General features: G+C 37.4%; 1 protein-coding gene across 3 annotated transcripts in view; it reads left to right on the plus strand.

Annotated features, from left to right (window-relative positions):
* The window catches only part of XXYLT1 (xyloside xylosyltransferase 1), an 87,835-nt gene that overhangs the window by 1,829 nt on the left and 71,624 nt on the right, over positions 1 to 14,382 (plus strand). For all 3 annotated transcript variants that reach the window (XM_072408203.1, XM_072408202.1, XM_072408204.1), the window contains exon 2: positions 9,803 to 9,950. In XM_072408203.1, coding sequence (XP_072264304.1) covers positions 9,803 to 9,950 — 148 coding nt within the window. The remainder of the gene's footprint in view (positions 1 to 9,802; positions 9,951 to 14,382) is intronic.

Consider the following 14,382-nt stretch of genomic DNA (forward strand, 5'->3'; position numbering starts at 1 on the left):
GTCCGGTCGTTCATTTCCAACGACTATCCTCGTTCGTCTGCGTCGTTGGTTACTTTATTTACAAACAATTTTTGGCCAATCGGTCGTTCATTTCCAACGATAAAAATTCCATTTTAAGGTGGGCACATTCCATTTCCAACAGGGTCACACGATAGTGGAATATTGGTAATGTGTTGAGGTGCATTGCATCAAGTAAGCCGGACTATTTAAACAAAGAATGGATTGTATTGTACCTGAAGATGTTGGTCATGCTGGACTTTTTTACACTATACCCCAACATACCCTGGAGAGAGACAGAAAAATCAGCCTCATCATTGGTGCCTGCAATAAACAAACTCATTATTTTGTGACCGTTTTCTTCTGCTTTCTGTTGGGCACTTAATAAAAGGACATTTTGATTTGTTGTAGAGCAGGTGAAGTGTATACATCGTAATGACAGTGAATTGGGAGGGACAGGATGTCCGTGTAAACGCAGGAAATGGAGAAAGGAAGCTTGTAAATCCGCTTGTAGTAAGGCTTCTACATGATTCTCATATTTGTACAAATTAGTGTGCTGAAGGTTATGGTTTATCTATCTCAACCATCATTAAAACTGCAGTCAGCATTGTCATAGACTATTTTATTATTGGGTCATGCTAGGAATGCATGTTATTATTTGTAGCATATTGCCCCAAAATGCTAAGCAATAGCTTTTATTTCTCACAAAAAACCTGTAACTGTATTTTAGAGCAGACCCCTTCATCACACAGGAGATACAATGGACCTGATTTATTAAAGCTCTCCAAGGCTGGGTAGGATACAGTTTCCTTAGTGAAGCTGAGTGATCCAGCAAACCTGGAATGGATTTCTTCAAAGCTATTTGTTAGCAAATGTTTTAAATCCTAGGCGAGAACCATTCCAGGTTTGTTGGATCACCCAGATTCACTGTTGAAACTGTATTCTCTCCAGCCTTGGAGACATAGAGATGTATATATTCATAGTAAACAAAATTCAGCTAGTGTTTGCAGGAAACGTGCAGAAATTGTAGCGCCCACAAGCAAAATGTTAATCCCACTTATTCCCCCAACAGAATATATGTAAACCATGGAAACTTTTTAAAACTCCTGTTTTTAGTGCCTGAAATTATCAAAAGCTCATATTACTAAAAAAATTCTATCTCCGTTCCCTAACGTCAATGATTATTCGGCCATTGTAGTCTGAAAATCTAAACCCTCGCTCTGTTTTCCTGGTTCAAGTCAGTTACTGGCTGGGTAACAAAGTCAGTATGAGAATGACAGCCTAGGAAAAAGCCTAATTTAACCTAAATGGGCAAAAAATTGGGTCAGGCAGAAGAGACAAGTTATGTCCTATCTAAAATAAAACTAGCATACTTACCTGTTCAGTCTTTTTGTTCACATGCAGAGCTCACTGTGCAATGCCATGCACCTGGCTGCTGGGAATAAATTCCCTTCCATGGACATGATCTTAGGCTGCAATATAAACAGACTAGTGAGATGACTGTATGTATAATAAACAGTTACTTCTCTGGTATTCTAGAAGTAGGTGCTGGGGATCAGGATGATATGTGTGAGCTTAAAGACAAACACAGTGGCAGCAGTCACAATATCCAAGCTGTTCTTGCGGGGCTGCGATCTAGCTGTCACATGGCTGCGATCCAAAGGTAGATTATGATTGGCCTGTTACCTACCCAAAACCTAAATTTTACAGGGTAAGGCTTCATTTTTACAGGGAAAGGTGTTCATCTGTGGTGTACTCTGACTGGTGGGCACCAGATGTTAGAAACATAATTATACACTTTTGAGCAATAACATCTATCACTAATACAATCACTACAGTTCTTGTAGTGGAAACAAATTAAAACAGCAGTTATTGCACAATATTATACATACAAATTATTGATATTATACAGTATATACACCCATAATACACTTACTACATTAAAACCAATATTACAGCAGTTATTGCACAATATTATACATTATTATACAGTATATACACCCATAATACTGCTCAGTAATGTCAGTGCTATGTATGTTGCTACCAGCAGGTGTCAGTAGAGCTTTACATACCATGAAGCCATGCATGTCATGTGACCAGGCAGATGTTACTGGTAGAAGTCTGCATGCAATTCTTAGTTTGTGTGACTGAGCAATATCATCATCCCTTTCATTTGTTTGCATTTTCCAGTTCAGGCATTTTTTCTCCTTGTTCCTCCGCCTGGTCACCAAGGAGATGTCCTACTTCTCAAGTTCTGACTATCCTGACATTGATTTTGCAGTGTTTTCTTCCTGAGGATGAAGCTCAGTGACAGTTCAGCCCATCAGCAGCATTTTCCTGCAGCCACTGACTTTATGGTTTTGTTCTGAAGAAGTATAATCATCATCTGAATTTGTAGAACACATTTATGAACGCTAGTGTCTCTGGCCAGTGCTGGGGGGCAGCTTAGAATGGCAGCCTCTGATCATACCCAGTATTTTCTGCAGCCACAAAACCCCTTCTAAATGGGTGCAAGCATCAAAATAGAATATTGTGCAAATAAGTGTCATTGTTTATTCAACACCTAATAGTATACTGTAGTCAGTGTTACAGATAAAGCTTTGATATGCATACAATAGGTACAGCTTACCTGCTTGGTAGTTCCATTTTTAATCCAGGCATTGTTGCAGCTAACTAGTCCCCAACCTAGACTCATACCTTTAATATGGATACCTGAATCTACAACAAGAAGAAAGTGAGGAAAGCAGAATCCTAAAGTGTATGTTCACAATTTTGTATAGAATAGTAAAGTACCGTAGGTAAACCCCCTGTTGGGGTATTGTTTGCATTCTGCACCTCACTAGGAAGATTCCCTTTCACAACCCGCCTATAGACACAACAGGAAATGAGAGAAATTTTCTCCAAAGCTAAAAACATTTTGATCACAGGATAGCTCTTCCTGAAACCGGTGCCCCCATGGAATGATCTTTCCTCCATTGTTGTGATGACAACTCAGATTGTCTGTCTGACTTTCCCTCACATTCTACGTTGGTGACAGTTGTTGTCTGAAGAAGTAATGGCGACCAATCTAATAAGATCTTGGCAGAAAGTGTAGCCCTTCCTTACTTTATCCAAACTCAAAAGAAAATGTTTTCCCATTAGATACATGTTACCTCTATTGGAGATATGTTTGTGAAAGTTCTTATTTATCTAGGTCATAAACTGAACAAGTGGCCTGGATGCTTTATAAAACCGTTATTATACCAAACACAAGAAGAAAACTGTTTGCTTACTCTCTTTTTTTTTGTTTTGTTTTTTTCTGATTGTCATTTGTTGTAATTCCCTTTTACCATGGCAGATCAGAGTATTTAAAGTCTCCTTTTACTAAAGATTGGAAGGGGTAGCAGAAGCTTTGGGGCTTTTTCCATACTTTTCTATTGCAGTACATTCTTAGAAACCCCAGGCATTATCCCAACATATATGCGCTGTATGCGCACTACAGCCATTGTTCATGGAACATTATCATCTTTGTTTTCCTAGCCCTGGTACATTAAAGCAACATATCAGTATTTTGAAATATATCCTTAAGAACATACATTTTATCACCAAATAACACAACATGGCAGCGCAACGGTGCAATATCTTGGTTTCTTGCATGTGCATATATATATATTCTGCAAAGATGTGTATTCAAAAGTAATGCTGCAAACGTAGCAGAACAAACTTTCAGTGCTGCAATTTCTTTAACAAAAAAAGATGTTTTTATTAAAAAAAAAACAAAAAAACACATTGTAATTATAATAGCCGTAAAGTACCTTTCAAATGAGCATTTACCTATTTTCCAGTGCTCAGTCTTGGAGAGGCAGCCAGCATTATTTAACCCTTTGCCTCAGAGCCCAAGCTGTCTTGGACTGGCCCCAGTCCTGTGACTGTACAGTAAAGGCGACTAAGCACAGTAAGTTCCCCAATCATTATGCTTTCTCATTCTTTAGCATGCCCCTGTGCTGATTGCCTATTTGTGCTGTTATTTTCCTTGCAGACTGTAAGCTTTGCTGTGGAAGGGCTGCAACAGGCTGATATCAAGTCAAATATATGCATTTACATTATCTGTTAAACTAATTTGACACATCTGTGCAGTGGCAACTCGCAAGTTACTGATCTACATTGGTGTTTATTCTTTAAAGTATCCCAGCACAGCTTCCCAATGCAGGTAACGCACCACACTGCCATGGTGTGTGCTTATGATTTTAGAACATTAGTAGTGAACTCAGTAGGCTATTTGAATAGAACAAATGCTTCAAATAGAGCTTGTGCTATCACATTGTAGCAGTATGAAATAAATCCCACATTACTTACCTGTCACTGTTCCCTCACAGCGAACCACTATCTTCTTCTCTGTCCTTTTCTCATAGAGGATCTTCAGCCAAGGATTTGCCAACGTATTATGCAGCGCTTTACATAGTTGATTGTCCTATAGCTAACTGTCCCTCAAAGTGGCTCACAAGCTAGCATATATTAACATAATCTAAGGACTTCTTAAATTGTTTCATTTGTATCTGTCTAGAATTCATCTATAAAACAAGGCTTTACTGATGTCTGTAGCTGCAGGCAGTGTTGAGCGATTCATCCCCAAATTCATAGCAGAGCCAGTGAAAATGGTTCCACCCAGGTTTTTAGCTTTTGAACTTCAGGCAAGGCAGGCCAAAATTTTCACAAAACCAGTTTGAGATGGTTTGAACTTTGTAACTTGGCACATTATCCAAATAGTCTTCAGAGGATGGGTACACTGTAGTGATTTAGGGATGGGCATGGTTAGAATCAAAACTATGGTAGGCTGTGGCATTTAAACAATGCATAATTGGTATCAAGGGGCCCAGATGTGCCAAGAAAATATCCTCCACATCATTGCACCGTCAGCAGCAGCTTTAAATGTGAATATAAGGCAAGGTGGATCCATGCTTTCATGTTCGTTCACAAAATTGTGACCCTACCATCCAAATGCCCCAACAGAAACAAATACTCATTAGCGTAGGCAGTGTTTTTCCAATGTTCTCTTGTCTATTTTTGGCATCCAGTGCAAATTGAAACCTCAGGTGCCTGTACTTACCCAACATGATCTGCATCAAGGTTCAATGTGTTGTTCATTCAGAAATGCTATTCTACATTCTCTGTTGTAAGAAGAGGTTATTGAGTTACTGTTGCCTTTTTTGTTTAGCCACTACCAAAGTATTTTTGCCGAGAGAACTTCTACTACTATATTTCCCTTTTTTTGCACCTCTTGGCAATTTCTGAAATAGTTAAACCTACCCGGCCTGGGTGACATCACATACTTTCCAGTGAGACGCTGAGGAAGTTGAGGATATTATTGCCTAACTAAACTCAGCCAACTCACCTGTCCGCGTTCCAGTGCCGAGTGCTGCCACCTTCCTTCTACTCTTCCTCTTCCAGATGATCTTTGGTCCTGATTGGCCATGCTGGGATGACATAATTTTATATCGTCCAGGCATACAAGAAAAGAAGGGAATGCCAGGTTTCCCTTCAACTAAAGTTAACACTACACAGCTTAGCTTTTTGTAAAAAAAAAACACAGTGTTTAAGGCTTTGCCTGTCCCTTTCTACACAAATGACCTGCCTGATCATACAAACTTAAAAATTGAATTTTTTTTCTTTAAATCCCCTTTATCTCTTATTTATATGCTTCAGATGAAAGGCAGCAATGTGAGGACTGGGTAAGGGTCAACCATAAATGGAGACAATCACCAGCAGAGTTCTGTAAGTAAATTACTGTAGCCATCTTTCTTTCAGGAGAGTTTTGTAAAATAATCTAATAATATCTTGTATTAATTAGGCCAGGGTTACAAAGAGGAATAGTTTTCCTGCAATTTCTAGTCCCAATATCTACCATGCCACATTGTGAAAAATGTATCACTGTTTAAGGTGCTGAATGGCCGAAGTGGGGTTTTCTTTCTAACCTGAACAATAAAGCTGTCATCGTTTGCTTGGATCTACTATTCAATATTACCAAGGCTTACCTTGACACATTTTTCTTTATTACATCTCTCAAAAGTATTTAATTGTATCCTTGTCCTTTTACAGTATAATAAACATCAATTTACAGGCATTTGTAATAACACATAATATGAGGAGTGTGTACATAAATATTGACTATGACTAAGACTCAGGATCTTCCTTATTTAATAAAGTGCAGATAAATAATCCTTCTTTCTAGCTCTGCAGCATAGCCAAATAACAATAAAAGAAGCAAAGAATTAACTCTTCAGCCCCAGCATTCATTGTGAACATAGAATTAGAAAAAATGTAAAATTTGGTTAAGTGGGTAAAGGTATCTTTTAATTTTTTTTTTCCTTTTGTTATATGTGTACACTTTTGCCATAAATTTCTATGAACAATCAGCACTTTGAGTAAAATTGTTAACTTATATTTCATGATGAGCTCGAACTGGGAAAACCTAAGTGTAAATATAGAAGTATGGAGATAAAGCTTTGTATGTCCCTAAAATAAAAAGGCACAGACGTAGTTTGAAAGGTATAAAGCGGAGGTCATCTCTATGTAGCATGTAAGAGTGGTAGGTCTTTGGGAGAGACAAATAATCATGTCAAAAGTGGCATGTAAAAAAAAAAATAAAATTCCTGAATGTGAAACTTTAATTTAGTTAATTGATTTTTCAATCTGCCTGATCCCCACAGACATTGGTATCTGACATCCATTGAGATTGGCTTCCTGTATTGAGCTTCTTTACAGCTCATTGGTATACTTCCAGAGCCCCACCATAGGCAACACAATGAGCAGCTGCACTTGTGACCGTATGGCGTAGGCCAACTTAAAGTGTGCTGGCCCTTCAGCAAAATTTACACAAAAAGGGAATTTAGCCCTTAACATGCGGATAGGAGCCAGGCAGGCAACCCTGTCTGCTTGGTATTTTTGTGGTCCTGCATGCTGATGTTGGGTGTGTGTGTGTATATATGTATGTATGTATATGTGTGTGTGTGTATGTGTGTGTATATATGTGTGTGTGTGTGTGTATATATATATATATATATCAACATAAAAAAGATGTGTGTGTTCAAGCTGTGTGCTTTTTATTTGCATATAATTGTTTTTTTGAGAATTGACAAAAGTTTTACATTACTTTATTGTATTGCATTTACTGAAATATACTGGACAGTACTATATTTCCAATACTAAAAATAAAAACCTCCCTGTTTCAGAATTGGTATTGCTCCACATGTTGTGATGCAGCTTTGTATGTTCAGCTTTCTTTGAATATCTTGTATCTCAACAAACTGCTGACTAGTCCTCTGAAAGAATTTGTCAGTCATTTGGTGGATCACAGCATGTATGATCTGTGATTGAAACTTTGTTTTTTGAGCTGCTAACAGCAAAATATAATCCTGAACTCAGAATAACCTTCAGCCTTATTTCGTTTGGTCCCTGCAGAGCAGTTCAGCGTCTCAGGAGGTCTGCTCCTATGTGGATCTATTTCCTTGTAAGAGGATTTAATGAATTCTCACATTTTGTGTAATGGAAACAATCATATTTGTGGGTCAGCAGAAAACGGCACAATCCAATGACCCAGTAAAAGACTAATCCAAAACCTTATTTGTAGAGTTGTACATTTTTTTTTTTTGTGGCCTTTATTACATTTTCGGAGCTTTCCCAACAAATACTTGCATATTATAGTTTCAAAGGCATATATTGCATTCTTGCACTATATTGTAAGGCTGTGCAAATAGCAGCAGCAGCACAACATAAACTAAAAAAATATTCAGTACAATTTTACAATTTTTGATCTTTTGAAAGGATTCCTTCCTTATATACAACTGTAAGATTATTTTAATAATTGTGAACTTTTTTGTGACTTTATATAACTGCCTTCCATATTAAAAAAAAAAATGTAGTCACAATTTGTGACTATTAACCATGTGAAATCACAGTAATTAGTTATAATTATACAAAAGCAATTCCTTCCCATTTTTGTTTGTTCATATTGTGAATAAAAGTTTATGAGAATAAAGGTCACTAACTCGACAATGGGGGGAAACAAATTACCTGTGCATGACTGAAAAGATTTATGTGATTTTCATTTGGTTAACAAACAATTTGCTAGTAGCAATGATATGAAAATGTGTCCTGGGCCAAATGTTATCTCATCCTAATTTTATATTTAATAAAGCAAAAAATATAGTCTTCAGTAAAAAACTAGTGGAAAAGTTTGTGAACGATTTATCTTACATTGGACTTTCCCTACAATTACATTAGAAGCATTGCTGTCCTTTTTTTTTTTTGCATCACTTCAGTTTTTTTCTCTACCGCTTATATTATTGTTATTACTGTAGCGTGGACAGTGTGGTCAGAGGTTGTGCGCTGCTCAACGTAGTGAATAAGCAAAATTTCCTTTTTTTTCTCATCATTTTTCTCATCATGTGTGGCTTTGCTGTTTCTCGTTATAAGTGCATAAACAATCCTGATTCATTTTAATATATTGTGGCAGTTTCACTATTCTCAGTTAAAGGGCGAACATCAGCACATTTGTAGAGCAAGCCTATTTGGCATATTTCAAAGTTAAACTTGGGCCCCTCATAAGGTGTGCAAGCAGTGTGCGAGGGTTTTCGGATGTGGACAAAGGGAACACGTGATAAGATGCCATTTGGTATACCAAGAGAGCGAGAGCCAGGAGATCATTTTAGTGACTGTTACTTTTGTATTGTGAAAACTTCAGGATGTAACAAAGTGTCAAGATTGCATGAAAAAAACTTACTTGAAAAAGGAACGAAGGTATCGTACTTTCGAACCAGAGAAATTGCATTTTTCTAGTACTTTAGAACGAACAGAGGCTTTATGTATTGCCATAACATACGTGGTTTAATGGAAGAATTTGGAATTCCAATCTACAACTCAACTGAATGGTGACTATTCATCCATTAGCCTAAAGTGTGTCTTCCTTCACCATGGCAATATATTTGGGTCAGTTCCAATTGGCCACTGAGTTTCTCTTTGTGAAGAATATGCAGACATAAACTGGGACAGTTGGGTCATCTGTGTTGACCTTAAAATGGTATGCTTCCTTCTTGGTCAGCAACGTGGATACACCAAATATCCCTGTTATCTGTACATGTGGGACAGCAGAGCTCGTGGGAGGCATTGGGTGGAAAGGAATTGGTCTCCAAGATCTGCCCTAAAACCAGGTGATCCAAACATTTTACATGAGCCACTTGTTGATAGAAAGAATATTATATTCCCACCTTTGCACATGAAACTGGGTCTGATGAAGCAGGTCGTTAAAGCTTTGCCAACTGAAGGTGACTGTTTCAAAAAAAAAGAATAACAATAAATCCTTTATAAGAACAAAATAAATTTAAATAAACAGTACATTCAAGTTATTATTTCATTGTTTTTTCATTATATGTAAAATTTGTATGTTTCTTGACAAAAATGCAGGGTACCCTGTATCGTACAAAACTGGATGTGCGTTAAAATGCGTTACTTTCTGGATTCACCACCCAAAAATTTGTAAAAAAACAAATGTAAGGTCTTACTCGACAAAAAATGCGTTCCCCAGAGTTATGTAATCAATCCTGTGTAAAACACCTGATTGATCTGACCCTAGTGGGGCCTTAACATGTCTGAATTTCTGAACACTGATTACTCTGCTACTTTGTGTGTGTATAATAATCATAATAAATAATAATATATCATATGGACTACTTCATTTAAAAGATTGCTGAAATGGTTACCAATGATTTTTTGATTTTTTTTAATGATATTTTTCATTTTTTCTCATACTTGTTTAATCTGTGCTTTTCAGGTCATATTCCATGATGTTAGTGCACTGACGGAAAAGTTATTCCCTATTGTAGAAGCTATGCAGAAACTCTTCAGTGCTGGCACTGGAACCTACTACAGTGACTCCATCTTTTTCCTGTCTGTTGCCCTACACCACATATTGCCAAAAGGTAATTTGAATGTTGGTACTGTGTAATAACACTTTCTGAAGCCCCATATCAATCTGCACGTAAGCCATACGCTGGAACAATCCTAATTCTTGGCAACAAACAAAATAATCCATAGCTAAAAGAGGTTTGCTCACTAAAGAGATGCTAAAAAGTTCTTATGTATGCCAAGCCTGACATTATTAGCGAAAAAATGTAGAAAAGGGTGATGGCATGTGTTTCAGGCCTGTTTTTGCAATAACTGGGATAGCAATCATTAGCTGAGATATGAAACCTTCACTAATTTCTTTTCCAACTGGTGGTGATCCAAGCATTCCTGCAGTGATCTGTGTAGTGCCATAGATCGATGTTGTTAAAACTCCACAACCATTTATTTTAATACAAATATTCTGACATTAATGGACAAAACATTTGCAGTTATGACTTCTCTGATCTCTTCAGTAACAGTTATAGCACTGCACAGGGTATCGTGTTTCTGTTAGCAGAGTGGTATTTTTATGAACAGAGCTACTGACCACTAACAGAACCCAATTTGGTACACAGTGTCCTCAACAGCAGGCCCCTTGTATAAAACTTGTTTGGAACAGACTTCGGGGAAAAAAGGTGTGGAGGATGAAGTGCATTTAGAAAGTGGGGAGTGCACAGTAATCACAATAGTGAAATGGTAAAGCTAGCTAAGAAAATAACAAATAAATAAAATAAAAATTGAACCATGGAAAGAGCAGGTCTGGAAATACAAAAATGTCTACACAGACAGCCAAAGCTGTAATGCGAAGTGTTGGGAGGCTGTCTGTAGTGTTGGGAGGCTGTCTGTAGTGTTGGGAGGCTGTCTGTAGTGTTGGGAGGCTGTCTGTAGCGTTGGGAGGCTGTATGTAGCGTTGGGAGGCTGTATGTAGCGTTGGGAGGCTGTATGTAGCGTTGGGAGGCTGTCTGTAGCGTTGGGAGGCTGTCTGTAGCGTTGGGAGGCTGTCTGTAGTGTTGGGAGGCGGTCTGTAGTAAGTCTTGTACTGGCATGGTGTCACTAAAGTGAATGACTGCTTGCCTTAGAATTAAACACAATACCTGAAGCAGTGTATGGGAGAGTGAATGCATATTATCAGGCATGGTAGTGACTTCCAATGCTCTGCAAAGGTAGAGAAAAGTCAGCTTTTTCCTGACTTCCTCCTTTAGAATGCTGGAGGCTCCATAGGCAGCAGCCAGACACCCTGGTAGGCATTGGGTAGGAGGGAGCAGTAGGGCTGTCTAAAAATGCCAGAGATTGAAGAATATTACATCCCTGTTACTGACAAAAGGCTTAATGAATTGATATGCTTGAAAAGCATGGTAAGTACTAATTGTAAGAATTTAATTTATTTTGGCAGTCTGAAAGTGTTTCATGGTAACACTGTCGCTTTTAGTACTAGTTATATATTTAATGGTAACATTTTGACATCTGTTACTGTTTAAGCTTTGAGAACCTCTGCTGTAGATGACTGCTATCTGATTCTGAACCACAAGCAGCAGGTTTCTGGACAACTTTAAGGAAGCTCAAAATTTCCACGTTGATTTCTCATTAGCTGTGTAATCCTTGTATTCAAGAAGTTCCATTAATGATGTTAAAAGATTTAAATACCCTTGCCCAGATAGTGTCTCTTTCTACATGTTTTTTTTTAAATCCTTGTAATTCCTTAGAGCCTGTTTTCCAAATCACAGATGTGACCCTGCTGTATCTGAGACTCTTAATAGTTTAATTGGTGAAAGCCTATTCTTCAATGTATCTTTCTAAGCTTAGAAGTCAGTGTGGTATTTTTAGCTTAAAATTATACAGCTTTTCTCACGACATTTAAAGCATGTCATTTCACATTGGCTTTGGAGCACAAAATATAACCTTATAGGCTTGCTAAGCATAAATCATACTGTGGCTTATATAAGTGTTATCAAGAGCACTTCCATGGATAAATGTATCTCCAGTCAATAGATGGACCAAATCCTAGGTAATTTAGTCCGTGTTGGTCTTGGTCTGCCAATATGTAGTGTGAGTATTGGATACCTTACTTTGATTTGGTTTTTGGCTTCTCATCAAACCTGTGATTAGGAAAGCTTTGCTGAATTGTGCACGAATTCAGGGTCCCGATGGCATGGTCTGAGCCAAGAGCTGATTTTTTATGGTACAGTTCTAATTTAGGTTTCAGATGACTAAAAAACTGTAATATAGCTGTAAGGAAGGTAAATTCTAGAAGTACTCCAAAAGATAACATTTATTTAGAATTTTTTTGAAAGTATTAACAGAAAGGTAATATTTTTCATTGGCTGTGGAGTCACATTAAGCTTGTGGTGTTATGCAGCTGGGTGTTCTGTGAATTTGCTCCTGGGTTTCTTCAGAGGAGCTAGGCAGAAGGAAAAAGCTAGTTTTGCTGTCGGACCAAGAGCTAGAAAGAATTCAAAAGTACATTTCTCAACATAAAACTGACTTGTAAAATGTGATGAAGCCCTAGCAGCTGACATAAAGACTGATTTCATAAAAACAGCACAAAAAGATGAGAATGTGCAGTGGGATTCTATCAATGTACTCTTGCGAGATGTATGGTGTTTATTGTTGGAAAATCTGAACTTTGAGTTCAGTTCAATTTTTGGTTATCAAGAACTTTTAGAAATGTTTATTGTACCAAAGCAGCTTCCTGAAAAATTAATTTCTCCAGAGTTCCTCCTGAAAGTAGCGGTTGTGGTGGTGTGTTTGTGTGCCGTAGGCATTAGAAACAAATCTAACTACCGGTATTTATTCTACAAAGATATTTTAAAATACACTGGACACATTTATTGGTACCCCTAGAAAACAAATAATTAGATTACCATTATTATAGACAGAAAATTATATCATGCTTGTTAAAGGCAAAGGCTGTAAGATCATCCCCAAGCAGCTTGATGTTCCTATAACAACAGTTACAAATATTATTAGGAAGATTAAGGTCCATGGGACTGTAGCCAAATTTACTGGATGCAGGTTCAAGAAGAAAATAAACCGCAGATTGGCAGCCAAAACTCAAGGACAACTTCCACTGCACTATAATTCAAGCACCAAGGTCTGATCACTGTCTGATCACATCATCCATTGCTTTTTGAGCAATAGTAAGCTCAACAAAAGATGACCCAGGGCATCCTATGTTGAAAGAAAAACATTAATTCCAGACTGGAATTTGCGAAATTGCATACTGACAAGATGCAACACTTCTAAGAGAATGTCTTTTGAATAGACAAAATTGAATTTTTTTTGACAAGTCACAATAGTTTTATGTCGACAGAAGGACATCGTGATGAATCATGAATCTGTCCAAGATGATAGAACTTTTGTTTGGTGCCGTTCCAATAAAACATATAAAGATGACTGCCTGAAGGAAACAATCAAGTTTCTGCATTAATGCATGATGTGGGGTTGCGTTTCAGTTTAAAGAACCAGGGAAGATGGCAATCATCGGTAAATGCACTGGTGTATATTAAAATTGTGGAAATTTTTCTCATTTATTCTTTTAAAAGTTTGTATCCTGATTCAAAATTTACGGTGAAAATTTAAAAAAGTGCTACATGACAAAGCTCCATCCTGAAACGCAAATCAGTTAACTGCTACACATAATGATTTAGAATATTGTTTTTCATTAGTCCATGCCTCAAAGAATTCAAGCTGTCATAAATGATAGGTTAAGTGCAACAAAGTACTAAGTAGACATTTTTGGGGTTGATTTCACATTTTGTTTTTTCTTTTGTTATTGATTACAAATTTTTTCCTCTACTTGGCTTGACAAATAACAAACATTTGCCATTAATTACAACAATGTAATTTAATATTTTGAAGGTATGTTTTACAATGTTAGAATGTTCATGTTTAAAAAGTTTTGTGTTTTATCAATATTTTGGAACACCCTTCAGGAGGAGGTATTCCATAACTTTTGCTACGACTGACTTAAAGTAGTAGTCTCTAACCACATCTAGAACTTTTGCTTTATCTTACGGAATTCTTAGTGCTGATGGATCTAAACACCAGCTGTATTTCAAACTTACAATGAGCATAAAGTTTGGGTTTTGCTAACGCCAATCCATTCCACCAGCTCTCCTAAGCTAAGCTTCAGTAACCCTCTACTCTAGCTGCCGAACTAGTGTCTAATCCTGAAGTGTCAGGATCCATACATATGTTTTAGTATTTCTCGGACCACAGTGAATTTAGAAATGTATGGCTTACAAATGTCACAGAATGATACTTTCTATGAAATCCTGACCTTTGACCATTGTACCTGGGCACACTGATTTTCCTCTGCTAACACTGTTCACTTTTAATCGTTTCTGTTCCTTGAGGGCTCATTGGCAAGTTCAGAATTTCCCCGTATCCTCCCTATGCAACAAATTCAAACTAATAAGGATCAGCATGGTGGTGGAGAAGGGGTTAGTAAAGTGTAGCTTTGGGGGG

Source organism: Pyxicephalus adspersus, chromosome 4 (genome assembly GCF_032062135.1).
Source record: "Pyxicephalus adspersus chromosome 4, UCB_Pads_2.0, whole genome shotgun sequence".
Classification (NCBI taxonomy): Eukaryota; Metazoa; Chordata; class Amphibia; order Anura; family Pyxicephalidae; genus Pyxicephalus; species Pyxicephalus adspersus.